This window comes from Rhinatrema bivittatum, chromosome 9, assembly GCF_901001135.1.
Source record: "Rhinatrema bivittatum chromosome 9, aRhiBiv1.1, whole genome shotgun sequence".
In the NCBI taxonomy this organism is placed as follows: Eukaryota; Metazoa; Chordata; class Amphibia; order Gymnophiona; family Rhinatrematidae; genus Rhinatrema; species Rhinatrema bivittatum.
This window is the reverse complement of record NC_042623.1, coordinates 138,711,234-138,731,894: the sequence shown is the minus strand read 5'-3', so window position 1 is coordinate 138,731,894 and position 20,661 is coordinate 138,711,234. Positions and strand designations below refer to the sequence as shown.

Here is a 20,661-nt window from a genome sequence, read left to right as displayed (position 1 = left end):
AATAAGTTTTGTATCCTCACTGATCCATACTTTTACCATATACTGTTAGTTTTTTGGTTTTTTTTTTTTCCTTTCTTCCTCCTCCTTCCCTTCCCTCCCTTGGTTTACCTAACTTTTGATTGCGGTTTATTATGGCACTTATGTTAGTCTTTTGAGTTGATAATTGTTATTTTGTTGTTTGGTTATTTTTAGATTTTATTTATTTTGTCTTTTATTGTTTTTAAATTTTGTTTCAGTTGTGAACAGTTTTGATCAAATATTTTTGTAAAAGCGGTATACAAACGATTTTTAAATAAAAAAAAATAAATAAATGTACACCCTGGAAGAAAGGAGATGCAGAAGAGATATGATAAGACTTTGATATCTGAAAGGTTTTAATGATGCATAATTGTCAAACCTTTCCTGTTGGAAAGAAATCAATAGAACTAGGGGTCATGAAATGAAACTCCAGGGAGGACGACTCAGAACCAATGTCAGGAAATATTTCTTCACGGAGAGGGTGGTAAATGCCTGGAATGCCCTTCAGGAACAGGTGGTGAAGTCGAAAACAGTCAAGAAATTCAAAGGGGCATGGGATAAACACTGTGGATCCCTAAAGTCTAGAGATTGGCAATAAAGAACAGAGTGCATGGGGGTAACTGGGGGATACTTGCTGGTGTGCCAGTTGCTACCCTTAACAATTAAGTCTTGATGCTGTTGATGCAACTCCATCATTGCCCTCTGCTTCAGTGGCAAGGAGAACTGGACTCAGATAACAACCAACAAGGGCCCCAACTTTTACGGTTTGGGGAACAAATAAACATGGGGGTAACTAGCTGATGCGGTGTTTACTACTTTTAATCACTAAGTCTGATACTTTTGATGCAACTCCAACACTGCCGTCTGCTTTCATAACAATGGTTAAAGGAAATTGGATTCAAACAGCATCTGACGGCCCTGATAAGCATGGGGGTAAACCTGCACAGTGCAGCAGATACTGGCATAAGCTTGCTGGGAAGCTCATTTGGTCCTTCTCTGCCATCACTTCTATGATTCTGTGTTTCTAATAGACTCTTAAAAAAACAAAGAAAACAAGGATATACTTAAATACTCTACTATGGAAGGATTCCAGGTTACTGGACAATTTTGATTAAAAAAAAAAAAAATGTTACAAAGCTCCAGGATTAATGAATTGATCTCTACTCACCAGTTCTACATCATTCAATACATACATGTTTGTATACAGAAATTGAAGCCTTTTCTTCTGCCCAGTGAAGGCAGAATTGCATACCCTCAACCATGCTTGGATGTGGAAGAGTTTATTCACCATCTTATTCAAGCCATCTATGAAGCGTTTGATACCATGGCATACTCCTCATCAGCTCACAATGGAACGCACTGCATGGATTGATTAAGATCCAGTAGCTTACACAATGATGTCCATGATTAATTGATGGACTTCCCCTTCTTGGATGATCACATTTTTGAAGAAAATCTCAGAGAAACAGTTGCTCAAATAAAGGAACAGCAGGTGGCTGTCCAGTCCCTATCTGCAGGACAGGAGCAACAGCCTTCTACAAGGCGCACCGATGCCCCTTCTGGCAATTCCAACAATAACAGATGCCACCTCTACTTCTGCAACAGCAACAACTTCCAACTCATGCTCAACAAACCGAGCACCATCAACCAAAAATAACCCAAGAGGTCCAGCCCAAACCTGGACCAAGTTTTTGACCACTTTTCAAACCCAGTAACCATCCTGTCTGGTAGAGGAAAGAATCCAACTTTATCTGGAGTTTGTGGAATCTGGATACTGCTTACATTTCTCCCGGTTTATTACGCTTCATCACTCAGCCTTCAATCCGGATCAGGCTCACTCAACGTAACTGTGCCAGGAAGTGGAGACGCATCTCCATCAGTGGGCAAAATAACCGGTTCCTCCCCATCACCATAGTTGGGGGTTCTACTCTCGCTATTTGCTTAGCCCCAAGAAATCTGGGGGACTGAGAGCCATCGTGGATTTAAAAAACCTGAACAAGCATATACTCTGGAAGAAATTTTAAATGAATTTCTTACACACAGTTCTCCCTTTCATCCAGAGTTGAGAGTGGATGTGCACTCTGGATCTAAAGGATGCTTATGCTCATATTCTCATCCATCCCTCCCACTGGAATTTATTGCACTTCATAGTGGACTCCCATTATCAATTCAAAATGCTCCCCTTTGGCTTGTCAGCAGCACTGAAGGTCTTTACCAAGTTCCTGGCTATAATAGCAGTGCATCTATAATGACAGGGCACCAGAGTCTCCCCTTATGTATATGACTACCGTGTTTCCCCGAATATAAGACAGCGTCTTACTTTCTTTTTACCCCCAAAAGTCCCACTATGTCTTACTTTCAGGGTATGTCTTATATTGGAAAAAAAACCTGAGTGTTCAAAAAAAAATTATTTTTAAATACCTGTCGGAGGGCCGCGTGGGTCCAGGCGGCTGGCGGCGGGAGCCGGGTGGTCGCGTGTTAAATCTAGGCCGCGGGCGGGTGGGCGCTTGTTCCAGGCGGCGGCGGCGGGGGGGGGGGGCGGGTGGATGTGCGTTAGTTCGAGACGGCCGGCGGGCGGCGGGTGGTCGCGTGTTAAATCTAGGCCGGGTCGCACAGGCGCGCATTCATTCACTGCCGGTGGGGGCTGCCTCGGCAGCCCCCACCGGCAGTGAATGAATGCGCGCACAGGCCCACAGCGCCTGTGCGACCCCTGCGATTCGGCGCTGGGGGCTGCCGGTGGGGGCTGCCGGTGGGGGCTGCGGCAGTGAATGAATTCATTCATCCAGGCGGAGGAGCCGGCTGCTTTCGCCGCTGCCGGCTGCTTTCGGCGCTCAAGGCAGTCACATGCCGTGACGTCACAGCATGTGACTGCCTTGAGCGCCGAAAGCAGCCGGCAGCGGCAGCCGAAAGCAGCCGGCAGCGGCGAAAGCAGCCGGCTCCTCCGCCTGGATGAATGAATTCATTCACTGCCGCAGCCCCCACCGGCAGCCCCCAGCGCCGAATCGCAGGGGTCGCACAGGCGCGCATTCATTCACTGCGGTGGGGGCTGCCGAGGCAGCCCCCACCGGCAGTGAATGAATGCGCGCCTGTGCGACCCGGCCTAGATTTAACACGCGACCACCCGCCGCCCGCCGGCCGTCTCGAACTAACGCGCGTCCACCCGCCCCCGCCGCCGCCGCCTGGAACAAGCGCCCACCCGCCCGCGGCCTAGATTTAACACGCGACCACCTGGCTCCCGCCGCCAGCCGCCTGGACCCACGCGGCCCTCCGACAGGTATTTAAAAATATTTTTTTTTTGAAATGACAGGTACGTCTTACTTTCGGGGGATGTGTTACATTAGCCGACCCCCCTAAAATTCCCACTACGTCTTACTATCAGGGGTGTCTTACTATCGGGGAAACACGGTAGCTTATGAAGATGAATTATCATGAAAGTATGCTAATCTCTCTGCAAATTTCAATTCAACTCCCACGGTCGTTGGGGTTCCTGGTGAATTTTGAGAAATCAACTCTAATTTCCTCCAAGAAAATCAAATTTTTTAAAGTGTGGATAGAATCCCTGCAGGAGAGAACTTTCCTTCCATCAGATCAGGTGAATGCTTTCAGATTCCTTGTGTCAGACTTTAACATGGATCAGTCTACAGCCAAAGACGTTCTAATTGTTTGGACCACATGGCTAATGCAATTCATAGTTTTACTAACCCTCCTTTATATACGGCTCCTGCAGTGAGACATCCACTCCTAATGAGACTAGCTAACTCAACCCTTGACAACCAAGGTGAGAATTTCAGAAGAAATGAAACAGAACTGCGCCACTGTTCCCTCTAAGCTGTGCATACACAGGTCATGAACCCCGCGCAATATTATTTGTATTATACTGGCTTGTAGCACACAAATTTAAACTGTCTATAAAAAGCTGCACAAAAGAAAATTTGTGTGCAGTCTCAAAAATTAGAAGAAACATTGAACTGAGCTAGTGGCTAGACCTCTATATCCTTCAGGAGGGATCACCACTATACATCTCATCAAGTTACACTGGCATTGGATGCCTCCACAAAAAGTTGGGAGGCCCACATGGGGCTCTTTCAGACTCTAAGAACTTGGTCATTCATAGAAAGACAATTTCAGATCAGTCTCAAGAATTGAATGGTTAGATATGCTCTATCATTCACTCACCTCTTCCAAGGGAAGAGCATGCTCATTCAAACCAACAAGCAAATAACTATGTTCTACATGAACAAGCTGAGCGGAACAGGGTCATGGATTCTCTGCCAGAAGACAGTAAAGATATGGGAATGGGCATGCATACATAAAGTTGTATTGCAAACGACTTACCTTTTTAGAATCTCCGACATGTTAGCAGATTGCCTTAGCAGAGCTTTCGACCACATGAATGGCCTCTGCAACAATCAACAGCTGACAGACTATTCAGTCTGTGGGGACTTCCAAAGATTGACCTGTTTGCATTAGAACAAAACACAAAACTGGAAAATGTTTGCTCAGTACTTCCCAATGAACTCGGGTCCGCTCATGATGCTTTTCTGTTCTATTGGAATGCAGATCTCATGTACGCTTTTTCACCAATTCCACTGATAGCCAGAACAGTGCAAAAAGTGCTCAAAGACCAGGCCCATCTGAACCTCATAGCTCCAGCATAGCCCAGACAAGCTTAATTCATGTATCTAGTACAGCTGTCCAACAACCTTCTGATATCTCTAGGGTCAGAACCATTCTTATTAACCTAAGAAGAGAGACGTCTATTTCATCCTAACCTTCCCTCCATCAACTTGATGACTTGGATGTTAAATGCTCAATGATCACTGAAATGTCTTACCCAAAGAGGTTGAGGCCAAAAAAACATCAACTACAAGACCTTCTCCAGTACCTTATATCCCTTTGCTTGCGAATCCAAACAGTTGCTGCTCTGTTTTCTCTCTCTTTCTACTTCAGGACTTGGCACCTCACCTTTAAGAGTACATCTCAGTGCCATAGAGGCTTATGCTCAAATCGAGAGTAACCCAATCTCCACATCTGTTAGTTTCCAGGTTCATGAAAGATTTATGGCATACCAAACCTCTAGTTGTGAAGCCAACTGTTCCATAGAACCTAAACGTGCTTCTGGCACAACTGATGATGCCTCATTTAAACAATCGGAGTCAGTTTCTCTCAAGTTTCTAAGATGGAATGTAATATTCCTTGTAGCAGTCACATCAGACAACAGAGTCAAAGAACTTCGTGTGTTGGTTCATTATCCTCCTTATGTGCTGTTTTTCCACAATAGGGTGGCGCTTTGCACCCACCTAAAGTTTCTGCTGAAAGTAATATCAGCTTTCAGTACTTTTAGGTTAATTTAAGAGGTGTTTGTTTATTTTGATGTATTTTAGGTATAATGAGGTATTTTAGGTTAATAATGTATTTAGATGATTTTAGGTTTAATAATGTATTTTGAATGTATTTTTGGTTTGATAAGGTATTTTAATGTATTTTAGGATTAATAATGTTTTTTAAATATACTTTAGGTTATTAATATTCTGTATGTTATACTTAGCTGCATGTTTTATTTTGTTGTGAACCGTTACGATGGATCCCTAATGACGGTATATAAAACTTAATAAATCTAAATCTAATCAAGCCATCATGTTACCTATGATCTTCGCAAGGCCACACACATATGAAAGTAAGAAAGCCCTTCATATGTTAGACTGTAAAATGACTGACTTTATTAAAAAGTCATCTTCAGGCTTAAGAACATAAGAACATTCCATACTGGGTCAGACCAAGGGTCCATCAAGCCCAGCATCCTGTTTCCAACAGTGGCCAATCCAGGCCATAACAACCTGGCAAGTACCCAAAAACTATGTCTATTCCATGTTACCGTTGCTAGTAATAGCAGTGGCTATTTTCTAAGTCAACTCAATTAATAGCAGGTAATGGACTTCTCCAAGAACTTATCCAATCCTTTTTTAAACACAGCTATACTATCTGCACTAACCACATCCTCTGGCAACAAATTCCAGAGTTTAATTGTGAGTTGAGTGAAAAAGAACTTTCTCTGATTAGTTTTAAATGTGCCCCATGCTAACTTCATGGAGTGCCCCTTAGTCTTTCTATTATCCAAAAGATAAATAACCGATTCACATCTACCCATTCTAGACCTCTCATGATTTTAAACACATCTATCATATCCCCCCTCAGCCATCTCTTCTCCAAGCTGAAAAGTCCTAACCTCTTTAGTCTTTCTCATAGGGGAGCTGTTCCATCCCCTTTATCATTTTGGTTGCCCTTCTCTGTACCTTCTCCATCGCAACTATATCTTTTTTGAGATGCGGCGACCAGAATTGTACATTACATTGTGGATATGTACAATTCTGACACCCACATGTTATGGCTAATTCAGCCCTGCTTATCAACAGAGAAAGCAAATTTTCTTATTGTAAATAGTATTTACCAGAGACAGCAGGATGATTTAGCCTTTTTATTTTTTTTTTTATTTGAACATTTTTATAGACAGACATTCGTAGGGGAACATCATATCGGTTTACATGGAACTAAAAGTCGCAAACAGGCTTTACATAGAACTATGAACTGAATTATGAACAGTTTCAAAAATAGCAAATCTGCCCATCTCCATGGAGGAGTAGACAATCAAGCTAGATTTAGCTCTAAAATTGACTGAGGAGGCTTATGAGGGAATGTCCATGTAGGAATTCCCACACATGCTCAGAAGCTCTACTAGCTTAAAGAGAAGTCCATTTGGTGCTACTGGATGACATCACCAACATGTCATGGCTAGTCCATCCTTCTGTCTGTGGAGAACACTGTTTAGGTAAGCAACTTGCTTTAGTATAGAATGCTAGGAAGTAACGTCAACACTCTCTAACCCGAAGACTGGCAAAACACTTCTCTGATTTTACCCACAAGAGGGTAAAAATATTGCTCTTGAAAATAGGTCTCCCTTATGGCCGCGTGACACCCTGTAGATAGGCATGAGGCTGCAACATGCACTTGTCTTATAGGAAACAATTTCACATTGCATATATTCTTACAGTATTTGTTTTGTCTGTTCAAAAAATGTTCACTGTTTTGCAGGTTCTTGGTGAGATTCAGGAAATTGTGAAAACAGGATTGTGGGTAGGGGACTGCTTTATTTATACCAGTTCTGTGAACAGATTGAACTACTATGTTGGAGGAGAAATTGTCACTATTGCCCACTTGGACAGGTAACTGGTTTAAATATTATTTACTCAGTGCAGTAAATCCTTGTGTTTTCTAGTTGCATTTTATTAGACAAGAAGTTTGGCAAGATGCGTTCCCATTGGGCCAAATGTGTTCTTTGTGAGCTCTTTTAGGTCCTCCTTTTCAATCTAGACCCTGGATTGTGGCATTTTCTGGGTGTGTGTATGAGTCAGCCTGTCCATGCTTAAGTGGGTTAGCACAACAAACTTAAGTGTGTAAATCCCTCGTACCAGCAGATTTACATATGCACTAGGATGGGTAGATGGATATAGTGTGCTCTATTTGCATTTTGTTCATATACTTCATAAAGAACATGTTAAAAAAAAAAAAAAGTGCATGTTTGGGATGGAGAGGCGAAACCCAAAGTAGAGAGTAGTCTATTGGAGCACCTACATAAATTGAAGAGTCTCTTACCTCTTGTTTGTTGACCAGAGTACTGTCATATGGGTGAAAGCATTAAATATTCTTTTGGTCAAAATGGTGTACTGCAGGGCCAACCTAGTGGCTCATTGGCAGTGCTGCATACTGCTTTGCTTGGAGACCTAGATTCGATTTTTGACTCAGGTGACCTCCTTCCTGGGCCAGCTCTAGATACTGTGGGAACTGTGAGAGAGCAAGTCATAGCATTGTGCAACAGTGACACCTAGTGGCTGGATTTAGGATCTATGATTAGAGTTCTTCAAGGACAGTTGTGGCAGTGATTGGACTGAAGTAAGTTGGGAGGGGATATAACAGAGGGAAAATCCCCGAGTAGTTGAAATGAAGCCTTTCAGTGCCAGATCCCAAATCCCAACTTGGTTCTGATTGAGCTGGAAGCCCAAAAGAGCATAAGGACCAAAAATAAGACCGTACAATACAGTATCCCAGTGAATCAAGAGAATATAATTATGAAGAACAGGAATTTGCAGTAGTTAAATTGTTTCTTGGATACCATTATTTCCATTGCTGCACATTACAGAGGGAATCTTAGCCAGCTCTAGACTTTAAAATTTGTTGGTACTGTATACATATAAGTGTGCCAGGCACTTGTAAAATCAAAAGGATTGGAACCCTTTGCTTATTTAATTAGAGTGAAAACATTTTAAATGTATTAAATTGAAACAAATGTTATAGTTAACTTGGGTTTTCAAATGTTTTAGCTTAATGGTAGAAATCAAATGCACTAATTTAGGTTCAGAAAGAATAAGAATTATACACTGCATTAAATGGTGTTTGCTTTTTGAATAGCATATATTTTTGAAAGGGAAATGATACAGTGACAGATTTGAAAAATATATTTTGGGAAATCTAGGGTGGGCTGACATGACATTTAATTTAAAATATATTTCATGCCTGGCTGTGGCAAGTCATTTTCTGTGCTGATTTGTATTTTTATATCTTGTCAACAAATGTATATATGCAAGTTGACTGAAACACACACCAACTATTTCTATTTGTTGGCATATCCTTATATAAAAATTATTAAAGATTACTTTTGAAATCAATGCTTTCATAGTTATTTAACTTGGAGTATGCTGCAATACTAGTGCCAAGTGTCTTGTATTTTTGTGAATTGCCGTTTCTCTTGTTTTAGGACCATGTATTTATTAGGTTATATTCCTAAGGACAACCGGCTTTATCTGGGTGACAAAGAACTGAACATAGTGAGTTATTCCTTATTGGTCTCTGTGCTGGAATACCAGACAGCAGTGATGCGGAGAGACTTCGGCATGGCTGACAAAGTCCTTCCTACCATCCCCAAGGAGCAGAGAACCAGGGTGGCACACTTTCTTGAGAAACAGGCAAGATAAATCCTTTCACACTTTTTAGCATGTTCAGTTTTTTTGCAACAAAAATGTGATTCATAAATGTTCATCCCTTAATTTAATTTTCTTTTTTAAAATGTAGGGCTTCAAACAACAAGCTCTTGCAGTTTCTACAGACCCAGAACATCGCTTTGAGCTGGCTCTTCAGCTTGGAGAGCTGAAGATTGCATACCAGCTGGCTGTGGAAGCCGAGGTGAGCCAAGAGAAAAAGGCTGAATTGAAGGTTTTGGTATATGACCAGCATGCAACTGTTAGTGACATTGATTAACATTTTAATTTAGCAGGCAGCATACAAGCATCTCACACAATGAATATAAAGATCACCATGCTGGATCAGACCAGCATCCTGTCTCTGACAGTGGCTAATCCAGGCTGCAAATGTCTGACAGCTCCAGTGTGCCTGTTAACTCACCTGCAGGTCAATCCAGTAAAGTGCGGCCGCATTTACCCCGCTCCTAACCCGCTTTCTACTCACTTTCCGGTCGCGTTAGCCCTTCTTGCGATCCACAATCCCCTTTAACCTACTCTTACCGCGTCCTTAAATCCCCGGGTAACCCCTTCCGCACGCGGCATGTATATTACATGTAAACGATCGAATTAGCTATTCCCTACCATCCAGTAACGCGTGCCCCGACTATCGCTTTTTTACCCTGCCGTTTTGCCGCACGTTTAACCTGCTAACTTAACGCCTACCCTTACCCCTGCGTTAGAGGCAGGGGTAAGGATAGGCGGCAAACTTTCCCCCAGCCCCCGCTTACCTGCCCTGGCCACGTCCATGGGTGCTGGTCTCCGAGGCAGCCCCAGTCCTTTCCCCTCCTCCCGAAGCAACAAAAGCGAAAAAAAGCGAAAAAGCGAAAAAAAAAAGTTGCAAGAGAGAGAGGGGAGAGAGGACGGGCAATCCTACGCTCGGGATTGCCAGTCCTCTCTCCCCTCCTCCCGAACCAAGGCGTGAAAAGCAGCCTTGCTCCGGGAGGAGGGGAGAGAGGACTGGCAGTGTAAAGCGACGAAGCGACTTACTTTTTTTGCAGCCCCCCTCCGGAGATGGACATCGGCGAGGACGACCGCAGCTCCCCTGCCTCCAGCTGACCGCGAAGATGGACACCTGCACGGGCGAAAGCGGCCCCTGTTCGTGCAATTGGGCCGCTCAAGGCGTGACGTCACGACGTTTGGCGTCACGGCATGTGACGTTACTTCATGAGGGCCCAATTGCACGCACAGGGGCCGCTTTCGCCCGTGCGTCCATCTTCGCGGGCAGCTGGAGGCAGGGGAGCCACGGCCGTCTTCGCCGATGTCCGTCTCCGGAGGGGGGCTGCAAAAAAAGTAAGTAGCTTCGTCGCTTTACACTGCCAGTCCTCTCTCCCCTCCTCCCGGAGCAAGGCTGCTTTCGCGCCTTGCTTCGGGAGGAGGGGAGAGAGGGCTGACAATCCCGAGCGTCTGAGAACCGTCCACTTCCTGGTACCTGTCATTTCAAATGTCATTTGAAATGATAGATACCAGCGTGTCCGTGAAGCGTTAGGCCCGCGCACCCAGGTTACTGTATAGGCGCTGTATAGCGCTCTATACAGTAAAATGGGTTGCGCGGGCCTAACGCTTCACGGACGCTTCTTAGACACAGCTTGCATTTGCAAGCTATTTACATACAGGATCGAGCGGTAGGTGAGCTGGACTGTGCGTGCGGCAACCCCGGGTGCGCCGGGCACTAACGCAGCTCTTCCTACCACTCGTTACTGGATTGACCTGAGAGATAGCAATAGCTTTCTTTAGTCTCCTTTGGGAGCTTGTCCAAACCTCTTTTAAACCCCTCTAAGCTAATCACCTTGATCATGTTGTCTGGCAACAGATTCCACAGCTTGATAGTGCACTGAGTGAAAAAGGACTTTCTATGATTTGTTTTAAATCTGCTGGTGGTTACTTTCATGGAGTGTCCTCTTGTTTTAGTACTATTTGAAAGAGTAAAAAACTGTCCTTTTATTTACCCGTTCCACCCTACTCAAGAATTTATAAACTTCTATCATGTCCCCTCTCAGCTGTCTCTTTTCCAAGCTGAAGAGCCCCAGTCTGCATAGCCCCTCATCATAGGAGAGACGTTCCATCCCCTTTATCATTTTTGTTGCCTTCCTCTGCACCTCTTCTAGTTCTGCTACGTCCTTCTTGAGATGGGATGGCCAGAAGAGTACACAGTACTCAAGGTGCATCGCACCATGGCTCGATACAGAAGCAATATATTTTTTCCATTTTATTCTCATTCCTAATATTCTGTTTGCTTTTTTGACTGCTGCTGTGCACTGAGCCAAGGATTTCAACATATTGTCCACAAGGACTCGAAGGTCCTTTTCCTGGGTAGTGACTCCAATACAGAACTCAGCTGCCACCACTTAGCCAAATAAGTACTGACTTATTTGGGTGAATGGCAGCAGCTAACCACGGCCAGATAGCCAGATAAGGCTGTACTAATTTGTTCTTGTAAATGTATAAAAATATTATAGACAGCCTGGGAGGGACCCCTTGTGCCTAGATCTCTAGATGTGTATTTTTTATTTCTCTCTTCACCAGTGAGAGTTTGCACTAACACATTGACATTGAGAACATCTCCATGTGACAGAGACAAAAATAGCCCGACAGACAATTTGGTTCAGAAAATGCACACTTGTAGTTAGTCACATGAGAGAGGATCAACACACTGCGGTGTATTTTCTTTTCTTTCTTTGTCTAACTGTAAAAATGTCTCCCTTCCAGTCAGAACAGAAGTGGAAGCAGCTTGCAGAGCTGGCTATCAATAAATGCCAGTTTGGATTAGCCCAGGAGTGTCTTCACCATGCGCAAGACTATGGTGGCTTGTTACTTTTGGCCACTGCCTCGGGAAATGCTACCATGGTGAATAAACTGGCGGAAGGAGCGGAGAAAGATGGAAAAAATAATGTGGCATTTCTAAGCTACTTCTTACAGGGAAAGTAAGGACTTCCAGAAAGTTGTTCTAATTAATTTTTAACCATGTATATTTCATATTTACTGACCTGATATAGGGGCAAGCCTGGTAGCAGCACCGAAAATAACTGTTGGGTTTACTGAAAATACCAAGACTCACACTCAGGACTGACTCTGGGGGGATGGGCTCCCTTTATATAATTTTAAAAAATTCATATAATTAGAAAAAACTCACTAATAACTTAACTTATCTTTGTATGCGCTGCCTCCTCACTCATGGGCTCCTTGCTCTTCTCCCCAACCCTCACTACCAATTTATGCATTTTTCTCCTTATCTTTCACATCGCCAATAGACCCAACGGATTGACTGCAACAACCACCAAGTTACATTCCAGTACTATGTAAATAGTTGTTGTCCTTGTTGTTTTTTATTCTCATTCCTAAAAACCATTCAAGCCTCTTGTCTTCTCCCAGTTCCTTCTTCCCCTGTTTTATTGTAACTTTTTTGCTTTTCGTCACCTGTTAATTGTTCTAGGTTATCACCCCCCTTGTTACTTGTAAACCGGCATGATGTGATTCTATCATGAATGCCGGTATAAAAAAAGCTTTAAATAAATAAATAAATCTCCTCCCCTCCCCACTAATATGCTGCTTATCTGCACGTGCTTCTTCCTTTGCTGGTTTCACTCTGAACATACGATGCCACCAGATCCTGCGAGACCACTGGGGCACTGTGCATTCACATTTCAGATTTGAGCCAGCAAAGGAGGTATTGGATGCAAGCAAGAAACACTTTTCTCCTTTTGCTGGTGGAGGGAGAAATGGAGAGAATCAAGCTTAGGAGAAGAATTAAGCACGAGGATGATATTTGAGAGTGGAATGATATATTGAATCTCCTTGAGGAAGCCTTGGGGCACAAGGTGAAATGAGGCTCTCATAGGAGGAAGTGAATTCAACTATAAATTATATACATAATACTGTATTGTTAAGGCAATACAGTTTTTTTTGGGGGGGTTTTGTACACTTTTGTATATTTTTAAGTGGGTAATGTGTGTATGAGGTATGAATGAAAAGTGTCTGAGTTGGGGGTTTTTTTCGGGTAGCATATTAGAAATGTTAGCTTTATTTTCTTACTTAAATGTAGGTGTGATGATTTATATGTGATGTGCATATGGTCCAATCGCAATATTAATTGCACATGCTTACACTACATCAGAGTTTCCCAAACTATGGGCCAGTGCTCTTTAGACATTGGGAACATTAATAGTAGAAGTCAGTGTGAAGCCTGTGAGCCAGCACGCACTCACAGGTCTACTTTGGCTTGCCAATTGCCTCCAGATTTTTAGGACAAGTTGATCCAGTTCCAGGTTTACCCTATTGCACCCAGGGACTTCTAGGTTTGCTTTTCTAAATAAATCCAATAGGGAAGTCTAAACTACAAGTTTCTGAACAATATCCAGGTCAGTCCAGACCAGTGGGTTACTCATCCCTTCCAGCAGATGAAGTCAGAGAACAAAACTCTGAGGCACTGCTACTTAACTGAGAGTGCCACCTGCAGGACCTCAGTATTTCTCTGACTCCAGCAGATGGTAGATCTGCACCTGCAGGCTGTTAGTGGGAAGAAAAACAATTTTTTTTTGTTTTACAGTAATTTTAGGTTCTAGATCATGGACGCTGCCTGAGTTGCTAGGCATCTTCGTGGGCCATCCCTCAGGTGGAGCTAGGCCACTGGGGGTTTGGATACCCCTGACTGGGTTCACCCGCAGCATACCGGACTGTCCGATAGCCAGGGTCCTGGCTCCCTCGACCCTCCGAAGCACCCTCTCGCCTTTCTTCCTCTGGACAGGGAAGTACCTGCTTAATAAAGTTTCTTTAAGTTCCTTGTTTAAAAAAAAAAACCAACAATGTACAAGAAGCAGAAGAGCAGAGCTTAGAGGAACTTCGGCGGGGAGGGCCTAGTCAGCGGGAGCTGTCAGCCAGGGCCGGGAGGTGCAAGACTTGAGCAGTGGTCGCCTGGTTGTTAACCCAGTGCTCCAGGGGTTCGCGGTCTATTTCAACGCTAGTGCCGGAAGGGAACCTCAATGCCTCGTTCCTTGTGTAGTCCTGTGCTCTGTTGGAGCCAACTGGACTCTCCGTTCCTGGGAACTCCCCAGTGGGGATTGCATCCGTTCCTTGCGGCGGGTCGATGGGCCCAAGTCTGGCATGGGAGGCCTCATGGGGGAGCGCCGTGGGGTGCGATCAGGAGAGCTGGCATCAAAAACTAAAATGGCCACCTGCCGCATGTGAGGTGAGGCGGCAGCAGGTCTGAACTCGCGTTCCCTCTGCCCGGTGTACGTTTCAGGGCAGGAAGGCCCCTCGAGCCATGCAGGAAATTGCAGCAGGAGGTCAGCAGGGTCTGTTCCCGTTGCCGCCAAGGAGGCAATGCAGGAGACCGCAGGACGGTTGGGCGATTCTCTCCCCATTCTTTCCCCGGTCAGGCAGGATGATTCGGAAGGGGAGGGTGAGGCGGCTGACAGTCCCCCGGGATCGGGGGAAGATGAATCAGGGGTTCCCTGTACATACCCGGATCAGTCCAGACAGTGGGTTGAGCCTCCTGTCCAGGAGATGGAGACCGAGAAAAACTGAAAGGGTATCCTATATCAGGACAGTTCTCAACCTGCGTCCCTTCAGTATTTCTCTATCTCCAGCAGATGCAGGCAGTTGAACCTGCGGTTCCCTAGTATTACCTACCTTCTTTCTCTTTGGAGATCTCTTTGCTCTTTTCCCTTTGGGTTTGTTACAAGATCAAGCAAGTATTCTATTTAAAAAAAAAAGGAAAATCAGACTTTGTGTCACAGTGAGACAGGACTGTCTCCTAGCTCTTACTGAGTCCCAGGGGGGATTTTTCCCCTTGAGTATTCAGCCTGGGACCCACTTTCCCAGTGACCTTCAGCCTGCCTGCTTGGGGTGATACTGGTGGTCCAGTCACTCCCCCTTCTTTGCCCTAGTGTGACCCTGGAGAGGCTTCTCCCTCGGGTTCTGTAGCAGGGAGGTGCTCATTCCTCTGCTCTCCTAAAGTTGTATTAAAAAAAAAAAAAATCAAAGAAAAAGGAGAGGAAACGGGCAAAAGGCAAACGGCAGCATTTGCAGCGGCACCTACAGGGGACAGCGTAGCAGGGCTTGTGCTCCGGCTCATGTCAGCCAGGCAGTGCCTTCTCAGCGCAGTCATACAACGTGGTTCCCCCCCCCCCCCCCAAAATCCGGAGTGAATGCCACATTCTTCGGCCTGCACAGCCTGCTGGGAGCCCGCCCCTAGGCTCTCCTGCGAGGGGCTTTGCTCCTCATGTCTGCCTGGAGGGGAGGGACCCTCCGGGGCTGCGTCTAAATCGACGGTCTGGGGTTGGGCCGTGAGTCGCGTTGCTAAGCCGCAGGAATGAAGGCCATCTTGTCCCTGGATCTCCCTGCTGATACAAGCCGAGAGGGAGCAGCGGAGCCAATTTTTAACCCTTCGTCGCCTGATTTAAGCCCCGTGGATTCCCCGGGCGCAGTTTCGGACCACCCTCACGAGAGACACACCCTCCCCCCTTGCCTGGGAAGATTCAACATTGTTTTTCCACAGAATTTGTCCTTTTAATGCATAGAACTTTCCTGACTAGCTTAGAGGAACAGGAATGATCCCTCAGGTGGCCACCGGACAGGGTCCTAGGACCCCAGATTTGTCTGGTACAAATAGGGTCAGGACTGTGCCGGGCGTACAGGATCCTCCAAACCCCCCTCAACCCTTTCCACTGCCGGATCCAGACACAGATTTTGGCCCTTCCTAATCCGCCTGCCGATGGGGACGATCCCCAGGTTCTGCGAGTGTTTCAACAAGAGGAACTTGACCCGCTGATTCCTTTTCTTTTGGATGAACTTGGCATTGAGGTTCCCCAGGAAGAGCCCCCCACGGCCTCAACCTCATGCATCGTGGACCCAGTCCTGGCGGGACTTAGGGCTCCGCCACATACCTTTCCATTTCACCCCATGCTTATGCAGCTCTTGCTTCAGGAGTGGGAGTCTCCCGAGTCAGGCCTCCAGGTGGGCAGGGCAATGGACAAGCTCTATCCTCGGGCAGGGCAATGTCTACAGATGCTTAAGGTACCTAAGGTTGATGCTTCGGTGTCCACAGTCACCAAATGCACCACCATCCCAGTGGTAGGGCCATCGGCGTTAAAGGATCTTCAGGATCGTAAGCTGGAGCTTCATCTCAAGAGGATCTTTGAAGTTCTGGCTCTAGGAGTTCGGGCGACAGTCTGTAGCAGTCTCATGCAGCAGGCAAGTCTCAAGTGGGTCCAACAATTACTCAGCACCCAGGACCTCTTGTCTGCAGAGGCGGAACAGGCAGAATGGCTGGAAGCTGCGGTGGCTTATGGGGCTGACGCGCTCTATGATCTCCTCCAGGATCAAGCCAGAGCCATGGTCTCAGCGGTGTCAGCCAGACGGCTCCTCTGGCTGAGGAATTGGGCTGCAGACTTCTCTTCTAAATCGTAGTTGGGCACTCTCCCCTTCAAGGGTAAATAGCTTTTTGGCAAGGACATGGAACAGCTTATCAAATCCTTAGGCAACAACAAGGTTCATAAGCTGCCTGAGGACCATCCCAAACAGTCCAGGGCATTTTTTCCGTCCCGCTCTTGCTTCCGGAGGCAGCGCAGGTACACTAAGCCACGAGGAGCTTTTCAACGAAACAAGGGTGGTCCGTTGAGCCCTGAAGGTTTCTCTGCCCCTGGTCTGGGGTTGCATGGTTTGAGTGTACTCTGACAATGCGATGGCTGTTTCATACATCAATCGGCAGGGCGGCACGAAGAGTCATGCAGTGGTGTTGAAGGCCCGGAGATTATTTGCCTGGGCGGAGCATCATGTCTAAGGCCTAGCCACATTGCACGTAGCGGGAGTAGACAATGTGCAGGCGGACTTTCTCAGCAGGTAGCAATTGGATCCTGGGGAGTGGGAGTTGTCCCTGGAGGCGTGGAACCACATCTGTGCAAGATGGGACACACTCCAATTGGATCTTATGGCGACGCGACTCAACTCCAAGATGGAGAGATTGTTCATTGGGCCTCGATGGCTGACGGGAATTCCTCCTGTACATCTTTCCTCCTTGGCCCCTCATAGGTCGGGTCCTCAGGCGCATAGAATCACATCCTGGGGCTGTGGTTCTAGTGGCACTGGAGCAGCCGTGGAGACTGGTTTGCAGATCTGGTGTGGCTTGCGGTGGAAGGTCCTCTCAGTCTGACTTATTTTCCAGACCTGTGTCAGGATCCCATATTTTCAAATCGAGAAGTTTGCTTTTGTCTCATGGTCAGGCTTTTGAAAGGCGGAGCCTTCGATTGAAGGGTTACTCCGAACAGGTCATCTCCACTCTTCTTCAATCCAGAAGACCAGTGACCTCTATGGCGTATATTAGGGTCTGGAAACTGAAGTTTGGTATCTTCAGCGTCATCTAGGTCCTCTGGTGGTGGAAGTGTCGTATGTGCTGGATTTCCTGCAGCAGGGTTGTCCAAGGGTTTGGCTTACAACTTGTTTCATGTGCAGGTGGCTGCCTTGGGTGCGTTTAGAGGCAGGTATAAGGGTAGGACTCTGTTCCTCTGGATGTGGTAAGGTTCATCTGGATGTGGTAAGGTTCCTCAAAGGGGCTAAGCTGTTACGTCCGGTGCGAAAGATCTGCCCGGATTAGAGTTTCAACCTAGTACTTCGTGTCCTTTGCGGACCCCACTTTGAACCCTTGAAGGGCTACCCTGAAGGATTCTTCAAGTATCTTGGCTTGGGTACAGGTCAATACTGAGGTCGTGCAGGTGGAACACTCGGTTAAGTAGCAGTGCCTCAAGGTTTTGTTCTCTGACTCCATCTGCTGGTAGGGATGAATAACCCACTGGTGTGGACTGATCTGTGGTCTTACAGGAACAAATATTAGCAGGTAAGAACCAATTTTCCTTTCCTGCATGCAATGAGGTAAAACCTAGTCTAGATCAATCTGTTCTGAAAATCTGGAGCCAGTTGGCAACCCTAGTCTGTAGTAGTATCACCCTTGCATGAATTTCCGTGGTAACTGTAGTCTTTGCATGAGAAAGGCTCAGGGATGATGCAGTGCCTGTGAGCTTTTACTGGTTCACAAGCCCCGCACTGACTTTCATTATTAGTGCTGTTGCTTCTTGCAAAACATCACTGAGTTCAGGACTAGCTATGAGGAAACAAGATTGCTACTATTCTTCTCTCCTCACCCCACCAGTGAACCTTCTCAAGAGAAAAAAATGTTGCCCCTATCATCAACTTGCCCTCTTTTCCCACCAGTTAACCACTGCTGGCCTGGACCCAAAGGAAAATGTTGCTGAATCTGTCTAGAAGGATGTTGGAGCAGGGGCTGTTTGAATAGAGGGATCAGATGCAGAAGGAGACTTGAAGGTTGGATTAGCTAGAGGGGGAGATTTGAGGAGGGATTAGCTGGAGAGAGTTTGCTGTGTGGGTGGGGGAAGGGTTGGCTGTAGAATGTGAGCAAGGGAGAATGATAGAAGATTGGGGGATGTAAGATTGTTGCTGGGGAGTGAAAGGGGATCATTTGGGGTGATGTGACAGAAGGTCAGAGGAGGAGGTGAGATGGAGGGGATGGCAGATAAGAGTGAAGAGGGAATGGAGAATAGAATGATGGGGAGGAGATAGGGAGAGAGGGAAAATGACAGTTTTGCTTGGGGTGAGTAGGGAGCATCTGAGGGATGAAGTAGGTGAGAGAGATAAGGGGTTAGGCTGGGAGGTGGAGAGACGAAGGTTGAGGTGGAGTCCACTAGAGGGGAGGAGATTAAAAGAAAGGGTTCTATGAAGAGGGTGGAGATTGAGGGAGAAGATGTAGTATGGAGAGTATGAAAGTAGACTAAGAGTTGGATGGAGACCATCCTCCTGCTAATTTGTTTTTGTTGTCATTTGGGATCATGTGAATTTTCAACTGCTAAAATGGGGGTTCACATTGGCTAAAAGTTTGGGAAGCCCTGTACTACACTTTACTGCTGACCAATTTCTGTAACAGATGTGGGAAGGAAACATGATATTTTGTAGTACAAACAATATCAAAATATTATTGAGATGGCTAAAATTAAAATTTAGTTTTTTGAACTGTCCATTGTCATTGTTAATCACAATTTTTATACTTTATCTTTAATAGCATATGGGGTGCTGTTAAGAGTAGATGGCACTTGTTACAGGAGAGCTTCTTATCCATACATTCATGACAGATTCTGAATACAGACATGGAAAGAGGCTTGGACACACAACTTTTCCTAGTTTTATTTATAATCAATGGATGCAGACTAATTAAAAGAGAATGGCTAAAAGTCTCCAAGATCCCCTCTCCCCCCACATTTTCTGACAAAACTCATTTGATGATAGTGCCCTTAGGGCAGGATTTTAAAAGCCCTGCGCGCGTAAATCCAGCCGGATTTACGCGTGCAGGGCACTCGTGCGCCTATTTTGCATAGGCCGCCGGCCAGCACATAGCCCCGGGATGCGCGTAAGTCCCGAGGCTTCGTAAAAGGTGTGGGAGGGGGCGTGTCTGGGGTCAGGGGCGGTTCGGGGCAGGTCCGGGGGCGTGCTGCCGGCCTGGGGGCGTGGTCGAGGCCTCCGGATCAGCCCCCGGGTTGGGTGATGGCGCACCAGCAGCCCGCTGGCGTGCGCAGATTTACGCCTGCTGAAAGCAGGCGTAAATCTGCCAACAAAGGTAGGGGTGGGGTTTAGATAGGGCTGGGGGGGGGTGGGTTAGGGAGGGGAAGGTGAGGGGAGGCGGAAGGAAAGTTCCCTCCAAGGCAGCGCGCGCCGACCCTGGATTTTATAAGATACGCGCGGCTACGCGAGTATCTTATAAAATCCAGCGTACTTTTGTTCGCACCTGGTGCACAAACAAAAGTGCGCGCGTAAATTTATAAAATCTACCCCTTAGTGTATATATTAGAATTCACTATAACAGTGATCAAAATAAACTGAAAGCATATGCTGACCATGGGACATGTAAATGGGTAAAACTTGAGAACATAAGAACATGCCATACTGGGTCAGACCAAGGGTCCATCAAGCCCAGCATCCTGTTTCCAACAGTGGGCAATCCAGGCCATAAGAACCTGGCAAGTACCCAATGTTACCGTTGCTAGTAATAGCCTTGGCTAATTTCTAAGTGAACTTAATAGCAGGTAATAGACTTCTCCTCCAAGAACTTATCCAATCCTTTTTAAAACCCAGCCACACTAACTGCACTGACCACATCCTCTGGCAACAAATTCCAGAGTTTACTTATGCGTTGAGTGAAAAAGAACTTTCTCCGATTAGTCTTAAATGTGCCACATGCTAACTTCATGGAGTGCCCCCTAGTCCTTCTATTATCCATAAGTAAATTTTACCATGATACCAAAAATGAAATGTTGAGCCTATTTTGGTAATATATGAGCTTCTGTGCTGAAATGCCAGAATAAAGACCTTGACAATGGATCACTAGAGCATTGGATTCTTGGACTAAATCATTGTATCAGCTTTTGAGGATATCAGCATGGTAATTGGAAAAACAATAGTTATCACTGAAAGTTAATTTTAGTGAGACTTTTTCAAGACACATAAACTAAGACATAGAAACATATGCTATGATGGCAGATGAGAACCATAAGGCCCAACTAGTCTTACCTAATTT

The 20,661-nt window shown here is 45.8% G+C and overlaps 1 protein-coding gene across 1 annotated transcript in view; it reads left to right on the top strand.

Moving 5' to 3' along the window:
- Window positions 1-20,661, top strand: part of COPB2 (coatomer protein complex subunit beta 2) — a 125,782-nt gene that overhangs the window by 78,722 nt on the left and 26,399 nt on the right. The window contains exons 14-17 of the mRNA XM_029616068.1: window positions 7,108-7,238; window positions 8,828-9,035; window positions 9,142-9,252; window positions 11,796-12,010. Coding sequence (XP_029471928.1) covers window positions 7,108-7,238; window positions 8,828-9,035; window positions 9,142-9,252; window positions 11,796-12,010 — 665 coding nt within the window. The remainder of the gene's footprint in view (window positions 1-7,107; window positions 7,239-8,827; window positions 9,036-9,141; window positions 9,253-11,795; window positions 12,011-20,661) is intronic.